At 38.9% G+C, this 19,188-nt stretch overlaps 1 protein-coding gene across 1 annotated transcript in view; it reads right to left on the bottom strand.

Moving 5' to 3' along the window:
• Positions 1-19,188, bottom strand: part of MYO3A (myosin IIIA) — a 101,765-nt gene that overhangs the window by 11,732 nt on the left and 70,845 nt on the right. The window contains exons 21-30 of the mRNA XM_056483287.1: positions 18,436-18,565; positions 16,017-16,096; positions 15,326-15,403; positions 12,168-12,373; positions 9,993-10,104; positions 9,202-9,364; positions 8,473-8,559; positions 5,188-5,311; positions 3,420-4,335; positions 2,618-2,756 (exon numbers count right to left, since the gene is read on the bottom strand). Coding sequence (XP_056339262.1) covers positions 2,618-2,756; positions 3,420-4,335; positions 5,188-5,311; positions 8,473-8,559; positions 9,202-9,364; positions 9,993-10,104; positions 12,168-12,373; positions 15,326-15,403; positions 16,017-16,096; positions 18,436-18,565 — 2,035 coding nt within the window. The remainder of the gene's footprint in view (positions 1-2,617; positions 2,757-3,419; positions 4,336-5,187; positions 5,312-8,472; positions 8,560-9,201; positions 9,365-9,992; positions 10,105-12,167; positions 12,374-15,325; positions 15,404-16,016; positions 16,097-18,435; positions 18,566-19,188) is intronic.

Genomic DNA, 19,188 nt, shown 5'->3' with positions numbered 1-19,188 from the left:
CAGGCTTTGATCTCAAAAAACTTGACAGCAGCCATTTGTGCATCTGTTCTGACACTTCAGCAACCAAGACTCACTAGCAGTCCAAGGATGCAGTCCAGGGCTGCAGCCATTACATTTGGCTGAAAGCATGCAAGAAGCAAATATAACCTACTCAGAGATTCTAGCCACAGTTTATTCCAGGAACTTTGTGCAGCTTGCTTTATGCATTTTATACTTATAAATACTCATTTAGGAACAACTTAACCTTGCGGATATAAGATTAAATTAACCTTTTGCTCAGATGTTCTTTGAACTGCAAGCTTTGCATTTTTATTAAAAACAAACAAACAAGCAAACCATTTAAAAAATCTGAACATTTGTCACAGTATGCCATCAGCTGTCCCTCAGTTCATCCCCTTCAGTGGGTAGCAAATGTAATAAAATATTTTATCAGAGGAAGTGATAAGTTGTGTGATTGCAGAATGGCCACCTACCCAGAGATGAAGACAGTCAAACTCTCAAATCTAGCTGTAAAATAAAATTCATGTGCTATAGTTGTAAAACAACATATAAAACTAGTGAAGCTGATGAAAAAGTGTAAATAAATGTAAATGACCAACGTAATTAAAAATAGGTAAATACCACATGATTTAAAGAACACCTAAAGCTCAACAATCCCTGCCTTCATAACAGGAGGACAGGAAAAGCAGCCAGAGAGGGAAAGCTGCAGTAAAAGCATATCCCTCTGTAAATGAGTATAAATGTATAAATCCTACTGCAACAGATAGTGTAGGCAGGTAGACAGGAAGGTTCCTCCCTGTTAATAAGGCAGTGGATCACCTCATCTACCTGCTTCACTTTAGCATGACCATCTGCAGGACCTGACCTTGAATCTCTGGGGGTTTTGTAGATATTTTACTATATTGTATAGAGGAAGAAAATACAATATCCAGAATGTTGGTAACTCCTGTATTTTAGACAGTACAACTTAAATGAACTGAACACAGGCATATTGTTACTTCAATATTCTCTGCATCTAGTTAGATCACATTTGCTGTAATAAATATCTACTGAAGACAATGCAGGTTTGTGATAAAGCCAGTTTCCAAATGGCTTAAAGGCAAACTGTGGAATTACTGCAGTGTATTGTCTTCACTATCTTGTGCACCGGTCATAGATGGAAAAGAAACAGTTTTCCTGTCATGTGAATTACATTCAAGTGTTGAAAGAGAGTTCACATTCCACACCAAGAAAGGTTTTTCAGTCGACAGGTTAGCACAACTTACCACTGGAAAACTTCTGCACTGTGACACTGCAGGAGTATGACATTTTCCCTTTAGGCAGGGCTGGATGCACAGGTGACAAACGCTGGCAAGCTTTTGTCTCCTGTAAAGCTACTTAAATTAACAGCAGTGTGAAGGGTAGAGTTCACTGCATTTTGCACATGGCAGGAACATACTGGTACATTTTCACTTGTGTAAGTGATGAGATTGTTACATGATAAAACATTTTCATATTCTCTTTCCCTCTATCTACCTCCTTCCTCTTGCTTCTGTTTGAAAACCAAGAGGTATTTTCCAAAGCATACATTTTTATTTTTTCAGGTTTATCTTGTCAAAAAATCAGCAGCATTTAGTAGCGATCTCAATACAAGACTATTAATGACAATCACAAACTTTGCTCTGCCTTTAATGAAAGGTCATAGCACTTTTCTGTTTCCCACTGCTTTTCTTTTGCAGACTTTGGAAACAGGCTGAACAACACACATTACCTACCACCAGCCAGTTTACACTTAGAGGTTTAGACACCAAAACCTCGTTTTAGCAGCTTGCCCATTTGAGAGGACTCCAAAGTGGGACTGAAGTCCCTTTCAAGATCTTTTCAATGCAGTCATGGGAACAGAAAGAAGTTCCATCACACATGACAACTGAATCCACAGTTTTACAATATAAAATAGCACAACTAGCTCTAGGCAGTGAAAGACAGTCCTAGATCTTATCCCAGCTCTTCCCCAGAGGCAGAGCAGTGAGCTCACACAAGCCCAGCCACACAAATGGAGACACAGCCACAGTTATCTGCCACATCTGCCCTCATCTTCCTCCACATCTGCAGCCCAGGACCTGAGCTTAGAAAATTCCCTATTACATCTATTACATCTATTACATCTATTACATCTATTACATCTATTACATCTATTCCAACAGTTGGAGTCCTTTTGGTGGACCACAGGTCTTAATGATTTGCAGCTCAGAATCCCATGTCCTTTTTATTCTCCCAGTACTCCTCCCCACTGTCACCCAAGCTGCTCCAAGCATGTTTGCATTTTATAAAATAAAAATATTCCTAGAGATTGTGTGTCTAGGTCTCACAAAGATTCATTCAGCAATCCTAAGCAGCACTGAAACAAAATACCACGAAAAATAGTAAATACATTAATCCCAACCAGGTTTGGGTGTTTCTCTGGAGACTGTGCTCCAGACATGTTCCAGATATGGAGCTTAGTAGGAAAATATACAGCCAGAGTAATATGAGCAGCTGGAATTAACTCATCTACTTGTTCCCTGACATGACCAGGAGTTGCTTCTTGTCAGTCCTGTTTACAAATGAAAATTCTGCCAACAGTAATGTTAAACATTACCTGACTGGCAAACATGAGAAGAAAGCCGGCCATTAGCTTGCTTATCTTTGGACATCATCACAGGTCTCAGCTGATGGGACAATATCATTTCATTCAGTTTTTGCTGCAATGCTAAGTAATCTTCAGATAATTTTGATATCTGAAAAACATATTTTTACATAATTATAGAAATAAGTATACATGCTCCAAGGTAATCAAAGGTAAAATAGTAGGCTAGAGAATTAATTTAAAAAGTATTGCTTCACCAGCTGCAGTGCACACTCTATCACATTTACCTCCTCATCTCTTGAAAAAAATGAAGATGGGAGAAAAAAATACACACAGGAAACTCAACACTGCAGATCAGTCCTACAGCTACTTCTTATTGATTCACACACATGGGCAGATGGTGCCTTGCTGATGCAGGATTGCTTCTACAGCTGTAGGCATACTTCTCTGAACATGTGCAAGTCTCTGACATTGGCACAGCAAGTTTAGTTTCATTTACAAGGACATTTCACAAGTGTACTGGATTAGGGACCTTGATGGGTAAACAAACATTTGAAAAGCAAAGCTTCTGCATTTAACTTAAATCAGACTAAAATTTTTTTTTGCCAGTACTCTTTGACTTTTCCTCCTTCCTGAAAAGGCTATTTTCTCTTGCAAACCAAAGTATGCATTTTTGTAGAACGCACATTAAAAAATCTCTGCCTTAGTTTAGAGAGCAAAACCTCAGTGCCAATAAAGGTCAGTAAAATAACTTGGCCATTGTCTCACTGCTCAGGATATTATGTTCCACATACATTGCTTACAAGCTTCTTACCTGTCGTGAAAAGGCTGCCAAATCACAAGCCTCTTTCTCTGAGTCTCCCTTCAGTGTCTTAGAGTCTTCAGCCTCTGTACTGGTGCTTTCCCTACCTTTTGTTGTTTGGGGATTGTTATTTTGAACGTGTTTTGCTTCTGTTGGCTCCTTTATTGTTTTCTCTTGACTTTTGCAAGGTAGCTTCCCTTCTTTTCTGAGCTGTCCTCTCCTCCTGTAACCCCGGTAATTGCTCTGAATTACCACTGCTGCCTTCTCTTTGTCTGCTGAACCTTGCTTTTCTGCCTCAGTTTGCTTCCATGAGCCTCTTCTTAGCGACTCTTTCCTTGTGATTCCTTTGCCTCCTGCAGGCATCACTGCTTCACGGTTTAGGTGGTTTCTTTCCACATCCCTGTCAGTTCTGTGCTGAACCACAGCACATTCCTGATTTTGCCAGTCTGCACTGAGTGTGTCTTGATTATCTTGCTCTTGCTGGGGTCTAGGTTCAGCTGAGGTTCTGACAGAAGATTTGCTGGGTAACTCTTCCAAAGAGTCCTGTTCTTCACCTTCACTGACCTCTTCTACTGCCAGGTTCTGCTTCACAGACGCTGCCTCTCCTTCAGTAGATGTTTGCTGTTGCTCCTGTACATTCCCCATGTCTCTGTACCCACAGCACTTGCTGTCAGTGACAGCATCAGGTTCCTCTTGAGTCTCCTCACTTGCTACTTCTTCCAGTGTATCATTTTGAGCTGGCTGCAGTTGTGCTTCAAGGAATTCCACAGCAGATAATTCATCCTCTGCTATGGCAGCTGCTTCTTCTGTTCCAGGGACAGCACTCTCCACTTCAGTTGGACTTTCCTCAGGATCTTGAAGTTCTTCATCATCTTCCTTCTTGCTAATGGTTGCTGCATTTTCAATTTCTTGCTTTCTAAGTGATTCCCTGAATGGAACAGAATTTTGGGCAAAAATTACAGCTGAAGGAGATAAAGAATAGAGACAACTTTACAACTACCTTTGGTGGTCTTCGTGTGCTAACTGGCAATTTGATACAATGCAACATGGGAAAGATTCAGAGCACATAGCTGAAATTAAAGATAGCAATTTATGTTGTTATTATTATTATTATTATTATTATTATTATTATTATTATTATTATTATTATTACTACTACTACTATTGTCTCTTAAAGTGAAAAGAGATTATATTATTATCATCAACATAATCATCTCTTAGGTTCAAAGGGACATTCCTATTAAACTTCATGGAAAATTGCCAGGAAGACAATGTAGGTTGTGTGAGAGCTGATAAAACAGTAAGGAATTAATTTAAATGTTAGCAAAGAACATAAGGCATAAACCTTTTGGCATCTCAAGAATGTATAAATATACACGATCCTAAAAGTATTCTGTACTTCACCTGTCATCACCTTTGCTTATCTTGAACAGTGACTTAAAATGAGAACAGTTCCTTGCAGATATCTAACTCACTCTTGGCTGAACATTTTTTATTATGAGCTAATTCCAAGAAGAGACTCATTTATAGATTACATTAATATTACAGGTAGGTACAGTATTGTTGATCTTTCTCCTAAATGTGCCTTTATTCCTTGGGCTTGAAAAGATGAGAAAATTGGCTACTGTCATTAAAAACTTTCACATAAATATACATTACTTCTGCATACATATCTAGAATAATCCTAATTTGCTTCACTCATATCTTATAATGTTGTTATTCAGTACTGTAACTACTGGGAAGGGATACATTTGAGAGACATAAGAGAAAATAACACTACCTCCTGCTTTTGAAGACCTTCCTCTCCTTATATCCCCTGTAGTGAGACTGAATTGTTATTGCTGCTTTGTTTCTTGTTTCAGTTCGTTCTTTTTTCTTCTTCCTGAATAAGTATCCTCTGGCAACTGATACAAATTGTAATGCAAAACAACCTTAGGCAACAAGCAATGGGTGTCACACGCATTTCAGACAGTCAAATTCTAACAGCATTAAACAAAAGCTAATAAGGAGATACAGACCAGGGTGCCTATTAGGATTATGTTTCACCTGAAATGGTTCCCATAAAACCTTTTTGAGATTTCAGAAAGCTGTATCTATTCTACATGAGGATACAAACAGCCCTTCCCTCATATTTTGTTGGACTCAAGAAAATATAAGAAGATGCAGAATAAAACAGAAGAACAGAGCTATAGAAGTGCCTCCAGAACACAGTACTCTGAGCTTAATGTACCTGCTCTGCTGTTTCAGGCAAATGATTTGACTCTGTCTTTCATTTCCATAGGAAATACCTGATTATCAGCCTATAGAGATTACCAGGCTGTCAACTGGCACAGGCTTGGAATTAGCTGAACATTCAATAGATCAGAGAGAAACTGAGAATTTTATAGCTCAGCAGTTACAGAAGACTTAGCTCATGCTCTTTCTGCAAAGACTGATTATTCAAAATTAAAAGGCTCAGCATGAAAGATGTGCTAAGCTCCACAGTAGCCAGGTGCACTGTGGCGGAGAAACTCCCTACTTGTGCTTTGTGGGAGGCACAAGGTTAATCTTCTGGTCTGAACCAGAAATAAGGGCTCAAACATGGGCCTTCCCTGAGCCATGTAGGTGCTGATGGGTCACTGGGGCCTTGATGCAGTTACCAGCATGTTGGTATCTGGTGCCATCTGAAGTGCTCCAGGATAGCAAGGCATCCACGTGGCGCTGGCGGGAAGAACAGGACAGATGGGACTTTCTGGACAGGAAAAGTTGGGTATACCAGGTGAAAGAAAGCTGGAGGCCAGACAAGATAACCAGGGCACCTCAAATGACACTAGATACCAGTATAAGGGCAAATGAGCTGAACATTTGCTGATTTTGAATATACTTATTCAAACCCTAGGCACTACTGACTATAACAGCAGTTTAGACACCTAAATCACATTTAGACATCTACACTGAAGTGTCCTAATCAGGAACTGAATTGCATTCAGAATGTTGCTTCAAAAATTTTTGAACTTGCAAATAATTTCATAATGGTAACTGGCACAGTCTCCACAGTGCTGTGATTTGGACAAATATGCAATTCCAGGGATTCAGCATAAATCCGCTAATCCTTGGCAAAATAAAAAGAACACAGTGTTTTGTCAAAATATTTCTGTTGAACTCTAATTCCAAATTCAGTACCAAGAGTATGGGGACAGTGGATTCAGGTGATTTCAATACCCTGTGGACATGGTATATATGGTGCTTTTTCTTCAGCTTTGCTGAGAGTGTTTTGCATCACATTGAAAAGGTCAAGCTCACTTGAAAATAAGAAGGGAGCATTAGCAGTCTGTTCCAACACATTCATATAACTTAGTGCTAAATTTTATGTGCTTTAGCATTCCCCACTCATAACTTAGACCACCTTGAGCTCCACTAGGTGCAGCAATGTAAGAAGAACCATATAAAATGGGAATAAATTACACCTTGAAAACTGGATACAGGATAAAGAAACACAAATACTTATTGGAGGTAGCACAATTGGATTTTATATTGCTGTCTGACAGGGTCTTAGAAAAGCTGAAATTGAAAAGCACTTGGAATACTTCTTGAGTTTCCTGGACTTCTGAGACAATTTTCTTTCGATTTTCATATGAAAGCAACTCAACAGGAGTAGTTTTGAAACAAATCATCAATAGACATGCCAATATGAGCTGCATCTGTTTTTTTTTACTATTCTGGTTCACTTTCGAGGTTTTCTGAGAAGTTTGTTATGAGATAGTTGCTGTCTAAGCTTTGTTTTCAAACTTAGGAAGTTTGAAAGAAGAGGAAGAGGAGTTTTGTATTGCTTTAGAAATAAATGGGGGAAAATGGAGAGAGCTAAGTAAAAATGGACCTAATTTTAGTTTTGGCTTCTTGTGCACTGAAAAAGTTGAAATGAAACTGCAGACACGACAGAGAAAGTGGACAAAAAGAAACATTTGGAACATTCACGCAGTGAAATGTTATACTTTTGCATTTGCTAAGTATCCTACTATACCTGACAGTGTTCAGATGCAATAATTTTTGGCACATTACTGGATTTTATGCTGGTTTTAGATTGTTTTCTACACTGATGCTGGTTTTAGATTGTTTTCTACCAACTGCAGTGATCTTCAGTACACACTGGGCCAGTGCAATTAACAGACATCTGACAATGATTAAAAACAACAATGGTGGTATATACTCATGAAGGTGTATCTGAGGTTGTTTAAATCTAGATAGCCTGGGTACTGGCAACACTAGCTTGTGTTTGGGTTGCCACCTTTGAAATTACTGAAAATGCTGTGCATATTTGGACCATCTGTTTTTATAGAATCATAAAATCATAGAATGGTTTGGGTTGGAAAGGATCCTAAAGATCATCTAGTTCCAATCCTGCTGCCATGGGCAAGGCCACCTTCCACTAGACCAGGCTGCTCAGAGCCCCATCCAACCTGGCCTTCAGTCCTGTGTCTCTCCAGCAGTGGTGCTCCTGATTTCAGAGCTGCCTAGACTAGTGTCTAGCTTGGGGATGTCTCTGCAGGGACAGGGGAGACCAAAGGGCAGGGAGGAAAAAGGAGTGTCCCATAGCAACACCTGGAACCAGGGTCATTATGACTGCAAAAAAAAAAAAAAAAAAAATCCAAAGCAATGGCAAAAAAAAGAAAAAGAGACATGAGTGAATTTACAGCTTGCAGCCTTCCCAAATATAACCATTACTGATACATAGATAACCTGCTCCTAATCAGCAGCACCCATACACACACGATATGCAGACAGTGTCATGTGGGTTTCAACACCACCCATAGCTGGGCAGCTGTAGTACTTCAATACCTCAGACTAGGAGTGACAAGGCTTGCTATGGCATTTGAGCATCTCACTTCAAAGCAGTCCAAAATGCATAAACCACTCTGAGGTACAGATAACAGAATACACTGACCCATTTCAGCTGCTGTATATAGATGTACAAAAGATAAGTTATACCTCAGAACATGCAAATGAGCATAGTCAATCAGTGTAGTGAGAATCTGGATCAATATATTGTGTATGGATAGCACATTAAAAGCCAAGAAACAATTCTTACTTGCTTGAAATTTGGTAATATATTCTTCCACTTTTTTATTATGCTTTGCATTTTTGTATTCTTTACGAGCAACAAACCCCCTGTAAGCTGAAAAGAGATGTAGAAAAACAGGTAATATACCAGGTACAAAAAATAATAAAAATATTCTGGAATTACAGACCTCTATTAAAATACTCATAAACATTTTGTAGGCTTTGTTTTTCAAAAAACATGGCAAACAAGCACAAATAGTAAATCTACATAAAAAATACATTTTCTGGTGAATAAAGTTATTATGAAATAAATGAATATAAAACACAAGATAATCAGAATGTAAAATAAGATTATGTTTGAAAGTATTAAAAAAATCAGTTGATGCCTCCATCAACAGGGTAATTTGCCTTATTATCTACGACAGTTAATATATTTTATTTTCATTATTACATTATACAACCTTGTCAGTGCATGCCAGAATATTATTAATAAGAGTATTATCTGTGCAATCACACCCTTTCATTCTTAAAATTGCCTTTTAAATGTAGCATTGATAAATGTAATTTCAGTAAAGAGATTGTCATAACCTGGTTAAAAGAAATTTTTCTTCGTAAGGACAGATATGACCAAGTATAAGATATTTTGTCAAATTTAACAGCAGGAAAAGAGCAAAATCCACCTCCAGTACACATTCATCTATCAACTGTACACATGCACTAGCTTTAAGCAAAATGTTAAATGTATTAAAGCTATTACCTGACTGTATTTTAATAGCACTTTGTTCCCTTTGTTCCTTTATCTTTTTGTATCTCCTCGAACCCAGCCACCCTCTGACATAAGCTTGAATCAAAATAATCATGTCAACTGTCTCCTTCCGCATTAAATTGAGCTGCTCCACATGATAGTATTTGAGGAATACCTTAAAAAGAAAAACAAACAAAAGTTTTAGTTACTGTCCTAGCCCTTTATTCACTTGACTCATTTAACATCAACAAGAGTTATAAGTTGGTTTCAAATTATGAACAGACCCTTCAGCTGTAGTACCTAAAGGATCGTTCTTAGAGATAGCATTTCCATTACTTGGAATATTAGTTTACCTTACTTTTCTCTTCAGCATCTTTAGCCAGTCCCTGCTCAATAGTTTTTTTATGGCAAGATTTTTTAAAGTTCCAGTGCAAACCTTCAGTCTGTAGCTATAAATCTGTTTCCAAAACTACATGGCTGACAGTTTTATTAACCTCACAAATCTAACGTTCCTTACATAAACGTGATCCAGATCTGGAACCTTCAATTTCTCCATTTCCCAGTTTTAACCTAAAACATTGTTTATTTACTAAATTGATTTTATCAAGCATGAAACTCACATACGTCCTGAAAAATGAGTCCAGCACAACAATCACCAACACATTCCTAGTGTATAGTAAGTACTTTGCTTTTTAAAAAGAGTAGAGACCAAGAGCTACTCCCAATGGGTGAGAAAACAAATTGTTTAATTTGTTAACAATGGCATACTGGAATGATGAAGGCATAGTGTATTAAAGAATTACTTTAGTTTTTCCAAGAACCCAGTTGTCAAGGTGGGCTTTTTCCAAGATGGCAGCACAGGTCTCCGGGCTGACTGGAGGATCATCATTAGTTTTGTAACAGATGAGGTAATACCTAAAGACAAATGCATGATTCTTTATTTTATTAATGGAGGGTAATATATGCAAATACATTTAAACCATTCTTTTAAGTAATAAAAACAATTGCACGGAAGAAAATATAGCACTGAAAAAACCAAAACAACATATGAAAGAAAGTGCAGTTATCAATCAAAAGTGCATGAGTGACATATTGCACATCCCGGAGGGTTTTTAAATTCTATGCCAACACCAGAAGTTTTTTAAAAAGAATTCAACTCCAGTACAGTAGTGCACCATTCCTTTCCTGCTCACTACATTCTGTGAAAGTGATTTCAATGCAATATAAAAATAAAGTAAAAATATTTTAAAAGTTTTTATGCCTAAATTATATTATTTCATATTAAGAAATGTCATTAAAATTTCCTATCTTATCTTATGGTGCTAGACCATCTATCTTTTAGATACTTATATGATCTGAGATGCATCCCAGCCCTTGTTAGCTCCTTGGAATCAGTTTTGCAGATCCTCTTGGAACACGTACGTGCCATTGTGACACATCATCTGTAAGCATTGAATCTGGCAAACTCATTACTCTGAATTAATTCTGACTAGGAAAAGAGGTCACGATGCTCACTCATGAAAATTACCTGTGATACACCAGCTCAGCTGCTGGGTGGAAAACACTTGTTTGTTCCAGGACTTTCCAAAATGCTCTATAACAAAATGAACCATTTCTACCTTGGGTCTTTTGAATTTAAGAAAATTACATTAATTATGTGTGCTTCCTGACAGTACATTCTGCTTTTTTTCTTGTTATTCAGCCTTTAAACACAAAGCCTGGGTTTACCAGCTTTGCTCATGGAATAATAAAGAAAGAGACAATGTTGATTTTTTCATTATCACCTACAGTTTCCCTTTTTTCTCCTTTTCATAAAACACAACAAATTGGCTTATTTTTATTATAACCAAATAATGATGCCATTATGTCAGGTCTGTCTGTAACACTCAACTACTATAAAAATCCAAACCCAAAAAAAGACATAAATTTAATAAAAAACCTTTCTCCTTTGAGGCCCACGTCCTCAGAACCAGAGATCTGCACAGTCCCACTGAAATCAGGCACAAGCTGTCTAGAGAGCTACTCCATTATGTTTACTAATTTTATTTATTTTACCTGAACAGTTAAGTTTGCTTTATTTGTTTTTTTTCATAAAAAGCTGTCACCAAAAGCTACAGCACATCTTGTAGTGAAAACTATCTTTTCCTGTGCTGCATTCTTCCAAAAGAACAACAGTTCTAGGATATTTTTTCAATAAACAGGGCTATTAAAACATCCCTTTTCTGTTCTCTTCTCATTTCATGCACCTGCAGCACTCTGCTGCTAGCTCTCTGTTTCAAGTGCACTATTTCTTTTAAGTACTTCTGTCTGAATAGGTAGTGCTTGCTTCTTCCTTTTGATCTCCATTCCCACACACCTCTGTTCTGATTGAGGCAGATACTCAGGGTCTGTATTTGTAAGACAGAAGTACAGATTTTTGGGGTAGAGGAGGAAGGTAGTTAAAAGGATAATAAAACCACACTGAGTTCATTAGTCTGCTTCTTAACAAGTGACTAATACTAAGGAATTATATTTTAAACAACACTGCACTCAATGAACTTTTCAGCCCTATACTAAGAATCCCAAGTTATCTACCTTGCACAAGCAGATGCTACACAGCACTGAAGGGTGGGAGCTAGAGGAACTGTGGTGCTCCTTGGATGCTGTGGCTGAAAATTCTTGCCTTTAATTTGAAGTCATGCACTTCTAAAACTCAAGTCCTTGAGGAAACTTGAAGAGTATAAACAAGTAAATTTTTACCCAAATGCTCGGAGAGCCTGAAAAATTATTTTGAGATTCATCATCTTTCCCCACCCACCAAAAACAGGTCACTAATCTTGTGCCTGAACTACTCTTGGTCATCCAGTCTGTAACCTTCTTTGTCACAGGAAATGTCTTTGTGTTTTTTTTCAAAGATCACGCCAAAAGCACTGCTGGTGCTTAACAAGAACTGGATGGCAATAGTAGGGCAGAAAAGAGCTTCCTCAGGTCGACGTTACCGTTTTATGAAGTTAGCGAAGAGTATCCGATGTGAATAGCCCTGTCTGCGGATCCGTGCTGTCTCCAGAATTCCCGTGTAACGCAGCTGAACCAACACCTTTTCTTTGTCAAACTTGTTCGCCTGCCGGTCATTGTTTGGCTTGATGCACCTGACAAAATGAGGCTGGCCAACGACCATTTTGGATAACAAATCCATCAGAGAATACTGCAAAAAAGTAATGAGATCTGTCACCAGGATACTTATGAAACTTGTATGTTGGTCCATGTGTAGTTGAAATTTTATTTCACATGATCAGAATCATGTCCAAAACCATTTACATTTCTTTAAGCTGGTACTTTAAGAGTATGCGAAGTAAATGACCTAAAAACAATGCTAGCTTTCTAACCTACTAGTATATACTACTTGAGAGAAAGACTGATTCCAAATAAATGCACCAAATTTCATCCAGGACATTCTCACATATTTCCATGGTGTCCAACATATGACAGAACACTTACACTCATTTCATTTATTTGCTTATCTTGTTAGGCAATTACAGCCATTTTTCTTTTTATTGTTGTCACATATTTGAAGACCCTTGTTCACCCAGAGAGTAAATCATCCATCTATGGATGGGAAGTGGAACAGCAACAAGCCAGTAAATATTTCAATTTCTTCATTAGACTGGAGGAAACTAAGGCTACCCCAGAAGAAGGGCTGGTTGAACCTCTCTGACTTTAGTGTGTTCCATTCATTGTACAGACTGATGGCGGTACCGTAACTGCCCTGCCAAGAGGAAACTTCCGAGGAGGGCAAAGCTAGAAGATCACAATTCCAAAGTTGCATTTTTCCTACCTCACCAGAGTACCAGGGTAGCAGAGGGGATGTAGCCTGCACTCCCTGTGCAAGCTGAGGGGAATCAGACTGTAAACAGTCTTGATTGGTGTTTTGAAAAATTGCTTCATAGGAGGATCTTATTAAAACACAAATGAAGAGGCTCATTCCTCAAGATTCAACCTGACTCAACAGAAAGAGGCAGCCAGGAGGTAATGCAGCTCAGCAGTAGGTTGGTTACATGAAACCAGTGTAGGACGTCAAGAGCCATATGTTTCCTATTAAAATGTGCAATTCCATTCTGGACAGAAGCTGCACCATGCAGCAAAGTGCTTAATTAGCTCCATCACCAGTGTGCCAACTGAACACAAACAAGTAGGACACGCTAATGGATATCTTTTTTTCCATGCAGTCTGAGGTGGCATATGCTTTTTTCAGTCACCCATAGATTTCAGTGTATGAGTAAACCAGTGGGGCTGAAGGTGCATTTTCATTTAAGAGCATTAGCTATCATGATCTGAGCACGGATTTCCACTACAGAAAACAGTATCAGGAAAGCGTAAACATAATTAACTCATTTGCAGCCTCTGATGCCAGAAGTGCTGATAATGCACTGAACTAGAGACATTAATTTGAATGAGATTCAATATTTTTTTCTATCTAGAATATTCAAACAGCATATAGCTTCGGACCACCATGATACCTAAACTGAAATCATCCTTCACATCCTTCCACAAAGCTGTGCAACTATAAAAAAATTAGAGAGATCTGGCTCCTCATTGTTCTGACAGAGACGTAAATGAATTCTTACATGTAATAAAATCATAGAATATACTGATTTGGAAGGAACTCATCAGGACCATCAAGTCCAACTCCTGGCCCTGTGCAGGACACGCCAAGAATCACAACATGTGCCTGAGATTATTGTCCAAATGCTCCTGGTACTCTGACAGGCTTGGTGCTGTGACCATTTCCTATGAGAGCTGGTTCCAGGGCCCAACCATTCTCTGGGTGAAGAACCTTTTCCTGATATCCAGCATAAACCTCCCCTACTCAGCTTTGTGCCCTTCCTTTATGTCCTGTCACTGGTCATGAGAGTGAAGAGATCTGCCCCTTCTCCTCCTCTTTTGAGGTTGTTGAAGGTTTGTTGAAGGTCACAGTGAGCTCTCCCCTCAGTCTCCTCCAGGCTGGACAGACCAAGTCACTTCAGCTGCTTCTCACACAGCTTCTCCCCAGACCCTTCACCATCCTCATGGCCCTCTTTTGGATGCTCTTTTTTGCTTTAGTGTCTTTTTTATACTATGACACCCAGAACTGCCCCCAGCACTCGAGGTGAGGCTGCCGCAGAGCAGAGCAGAGCAGAGCAGAGCAGAGCAGGACTAGCCCCTCCCTTGCCCAGCTGTGCCTGATGCCCTCCAGGACAGGGTTGGCCCTCCTGGTTGCCAGGGCACTGCTGGCTCATGTTCAACTTGCCATGGACCAGGACCTCCAGGCTCCTTCATCTGGCACTGCTCACCAACCTCTCATTGCCCAGTCTCTGCACACAACCAGGGCTGCCTCATCCCAGGTGCAGAATTTGACAATTGTCTTTCTGAAATATCATATGGTTGGTGATTGCCCAGCCCTCTGATTTGTTGAGGTCTCTCTGCAGGGCCTCTCTGCTCTCAAGGGAGTTGAAAGCTCCTCCCAATTTAGTGTCATCAGCAAACCTAGTATTCCTTTGAGCTGTGTGCCCAATTCATCATGAACATCCCCTCAGCCACTTTATGGTTTGCTGGGAGACATGACTAAACAAGAGTTGGAAATTCAGAGCAGAACGAACTCTGTGACTGTGTGCCACTGCAGAGGATAGGATGCTCTTCACTGCTATTTGCTATTTTAGGACCAGCAGCACAGCCAGTGCTTGGGAAGGTCCAGAGGACTGCTGAAGGAGCCACAAGCATGAATTCTGGGCAGCCTCTGTGCAGTGACCATCAAGAACTTTCTCTGGAGCTCCTGCTTCCAATTAACTTTGCCCTCTTTCTTAAACTATTAAAGAAATGCTCCTCCACTAATGTCCAATCTCCCTTTATCTTCTTTTGTGGAAAAACAAGCAAGTGAAAGATTAATATTGATTGTTATATATTATCATGACAGCAATGTGGCTGTGTAATCAAGTACAGTTAAAGATGAAACATCACAATCTCCTCAAGATACTTGTACTGCACAGAATGCTGCACCATATATGCAGCTCACAAACTCTAAATAGATCACTACTGACTCTGACTCAACAGGTGCATTTCAAAAAGTAAAAGAATAAACATTTGTTGTACTATAGAAATATTGAAAGATCTGATATCTTACTCTAAAATAAGAAGCAACTGTCTGTGTTTTCATGCTGGTTGTTTCTCTTGGATGATGTCCAGTATCTCCTGCTTCATTCTAAAAAGATGAAGGAAAAAAATTACACTTTTTATCTCTATTTAGCCTGTAGTGCCCTTTGCAACGCCCCAAGAAAACATCCCTTAGAGAACATAAATAATTTAAAAAGTATTCTAAACAGCAAAAGTTACAGCATGATCACTAACACAAACCAGTTACACCAATACTTTGCTGCACAATACACAAACATTCACACAAGGGGCACAAGTAGGTAACAGAGCATCTAATAACTGCCACAAATAACCAGACAATGTCTGAGGTCCTGTCTGTTATTTCATCACTGCTAATTTGATAGTTCTCTAAGAAACGTGGCTATACTTCACAACAATATTTTAATTTCTCTTTTTGCTACAATCAAAATGGGAAATAGTATTTTTTTTTCCCCTGAAGTTGTTATAAAACTATAGCCAGAAAGAAGGGAAACGTTAGGTTTTTACCTCACGGAAGGAATATGAATTGCACAACACAAAGATATCCAGCTAAACAGAAAAGAAAATAGGAGAGGGAGAAAAACCAAGGAGGGGTTACTTGCTTACTTTCAATACCAAAACAACTACTGCCTTTCTAGTTTAAGTTAGGCTTCAATGCAGAATCAAAAAATCAGTTTTCTTACCTTTGTATGACTGATTGATTTTTGGGAGGTCCACATTTGATAACTGATTGTAGTTTTGCTTTTGGTGTGTGCCAGGTTACCTATTGGAAGATGAAAGAAAGTAACTTACATCTCATCTAAACTAAGAACAATGCTGAACCACCTTATTCATGCCCCCACATGATTATAAAGGTCATTGACTTTTTCAGAGCACGTCCTCGTTTCCCCTTTTAACCCGTGGGAGCTTGGAAGAAGTTGCATGAACATAGAACATGATGATTTTTTTCTCCTTCAGTTCATACATCATTTACTGGATAAAAAAATAAACAGACTGCTATAGAAGGTAAGATAGATAAATATTAGAGCATCTATGTGGTTTTTTCCTAAGAATCTTATAGTACTATTCTAGTTCTAATGCTACATATTAGTTAAAGAAAAATGTGCTAATATCCTCTGGCCTTGAGGAAAAGTGACATGGCATAACCCAAGATTATACACCTAAACTCTACTCTTCACTACTCTTTCAACCCCCTGGTAAAAATGTTTGTACCTTTCCACAGAGTTTGCTGGAAACCATCCCTGGCCTGTCCTTTCTCTGAAGTGTGGCTGGGTATTCCTGGGAGGCTACTAGCTGACATGGACCAAAACTGTCCCAGTTTTGCTACCATCAATCAGAATGAGCAGCCCTATAGGAATGTTTCTGCTACTGTTCTCTGGCTCTGTTTGGTTTGCTAGCATAGACAACATCTTAAGGCTCTAACTCTGGAATTCTAAGTCAAGAAATACCTTCATTATGATGACTTTGAAGGACTAGGTGCATTGGCATGCTTTACACAAGTCTTTTCAAGGAAAAATGAAAATTCTGATGAGCTTTCCATCATTTCTCTCTGTGTTGATAAACTCTAACCGTTTCTGCATGCTGCCACTGCTTCTGCTAATAACATAACACCTCTGGGATCTCCCTCTCATGGGAACAGCCTATCTCTCTGTGCTCAGCTACTATCAGGAAGAGGTGGATAAGAGTTGGAATAACAGCTGCAAATATGTGTCATGGTAATGCATCTGGTATATTGTGATGATATCAAGGCCTAAACCTCCCTGGGATTCAGCTGAATATCACAGGGTGGGAAGGAAAAAGAGAGGATTACAGCTAGCAGCTAACTTTAGCTATCTGAAAGTGAGGTGTTTATAGGATCCCTGCTGTATTCAGTGGAGAGAGACACCTTCAGAGATTTTTCCCATCCCAAGAGAAACACCTGAGAAAGGCAAGATGGATTGGACTTTGGGTAAACTTCTACAGTTACTCTGACTCTAGGATCAGAAACCTAACTTTTAGTTGGCTGTAGCTGGATGGTTTGAGTCAGTTTTGCAATGCTACATGCAGCACTTCACAATATTTAACAAGAGATTAAAACAGCCTTCAGAGTTATTTTGCAAAGCATTAAGACTAGGGATCAGTTCTTGGAACCATTTGGATGCTTACTTGGACTCTATGAAAATTATAGTTTAGTATATTAGCAGACATCATCAAGTCAAAAACTTCAGGCAAGGGTACTCAGCTCTGTTCTTTCCCAGGAACACTCACTCAAAATAAAATTCCAAGAACAAATTTTGCATTCTATTAGCAAAACTCCCTTTGTAAAGAATAAAAGCCTTGCCAAAACCTCAGCCTCTGTAAGTTATGATAACATTTTAATTTCCATTAGGCTCTTCCAATTTAGCTTTTCTGTTCTGCTAGAAATATGTCTTCCATGTAGTTGTACAAGAAAGTAATGTTGTAAAGTACTTACTGTATGGCATCAATGCCATCACACAGGGAGTACTACAACACAATAACAAACTGGTACTTACCTATCATCCTGTAGCGAAAGGTAGGACACTTTGCAAGGACATAGTTCAAATATTAGGAGTAATTTCTGTAGAGCCAGTTTTATTCCTCCACCTCTACCTATAAATTTCTTATGAAGAGCTTACTACAAGGACCCCATCAGTTATCTATTGTAAAGAACCCTATGACTGAAAATAGAGGAGTGACTTTTCAGCCTTTGCAGTAGATGTTAGGAGCTCCAACTTTTGTTCTCTGTCACTTAGAGATAGATTACCTGAGGCAATTTACATATGCCCTGTCCAAAACAGGCCAGTGACTTACCTGATCATTCCTGTTCAGTCCTCAACTGAAGAGATGCACTCCACTCCCTGTCTTGATCCCCTACCCTGAAGACAGGACCCTGAAAAAAGTCTCTGCCACTTCCTTGGTACTTGACCAGACAAATCCCTCCCCTGCAGTTTGAGATGGATGTGGCTCCATTCAGCATAGATTCCATGGTTGGAAAGTGAAGCCATAAGGTGTATAATGTCATCAATAAGTGGTCATATGAAACCTAGAAGTGGTCACCATGAAGGTTGGAGAAAACTAAGAAGATCACCACAACAGCAATACCTGTTTTTGTGAGAGGGTGAGTTACCAGCTGTCGCGTCAGGTTGTTTTCAGATGATCGCAGCAGCAGCACAATATCAGCTGGAAGAGTATCTCTATTTTTGGCTAGGAATCCACTTGCATTATACAGAACCTGTTTAAAAAGCACATTTATGCATCTTCTTGGGTTTTGAAAAGTAATTGTAAACTTAGGCTTTCTGGAACAGGTCTTTTACTGTCTCAAGATACACAAATAGTTTTTCAGCCGTCAGGCTCACTCTCACTTCTAGTCCCTTTTTTGATCACTGAAAGTTCCACCATTTCAATACTGAGATATGATGCAAATCACTAAATGAAAAATCTATCATTCCAAAGTAACTTGAGACATTTATTTTTCCTAATGCAGGTAAGTAGTTTTAACCTGTGTGGATCTATGACCAGGACAAGTGTATTGCAGTTCTCCTTTACACCTGTACATGTGCTCATCCACAATTAACAATGCACTTGATTTCAACCCCATCACACAGGATTACCCATATAACTCTACAATCTTTCTGTGCTAGTCATATTATGCTGTACCTGATCCAGGATTTAACACTCTTCCTGGGGATCTCAGTATTAATCATAGAGGAAATTTGGAGAATCACAAACTGCACACTGGCAATTGAAATCTCTCTAAAAATTCCAAGAGCGGTGTAACTAATTCAAAATAAAACTTCTGGTCTGAAGAGACAACTGTTGAGAACCAACCCAGGTAACCTCTTTTACTTTCTTCCA

This window comes from Oenanthe melanoleuca, chromosome 2, assembly GCF_029582105.1.
Source record: "Oenanthe melanoleuca isolate GR-GAL-2019-014 chromosome 2, OMel1.0, whole genome shotgun sequence".
NCBI lineage: Eukaryota > Metazoa > Chordata > Aves > Passeriformes > Muscicapidae > Oenanthe > Oenanthe melanoleuca.
The sequence above is the reverse complement of the archived record's forward strand: the minus strand, read 5'-3'. Positions and strand labels throughout refer to the sequence as shown.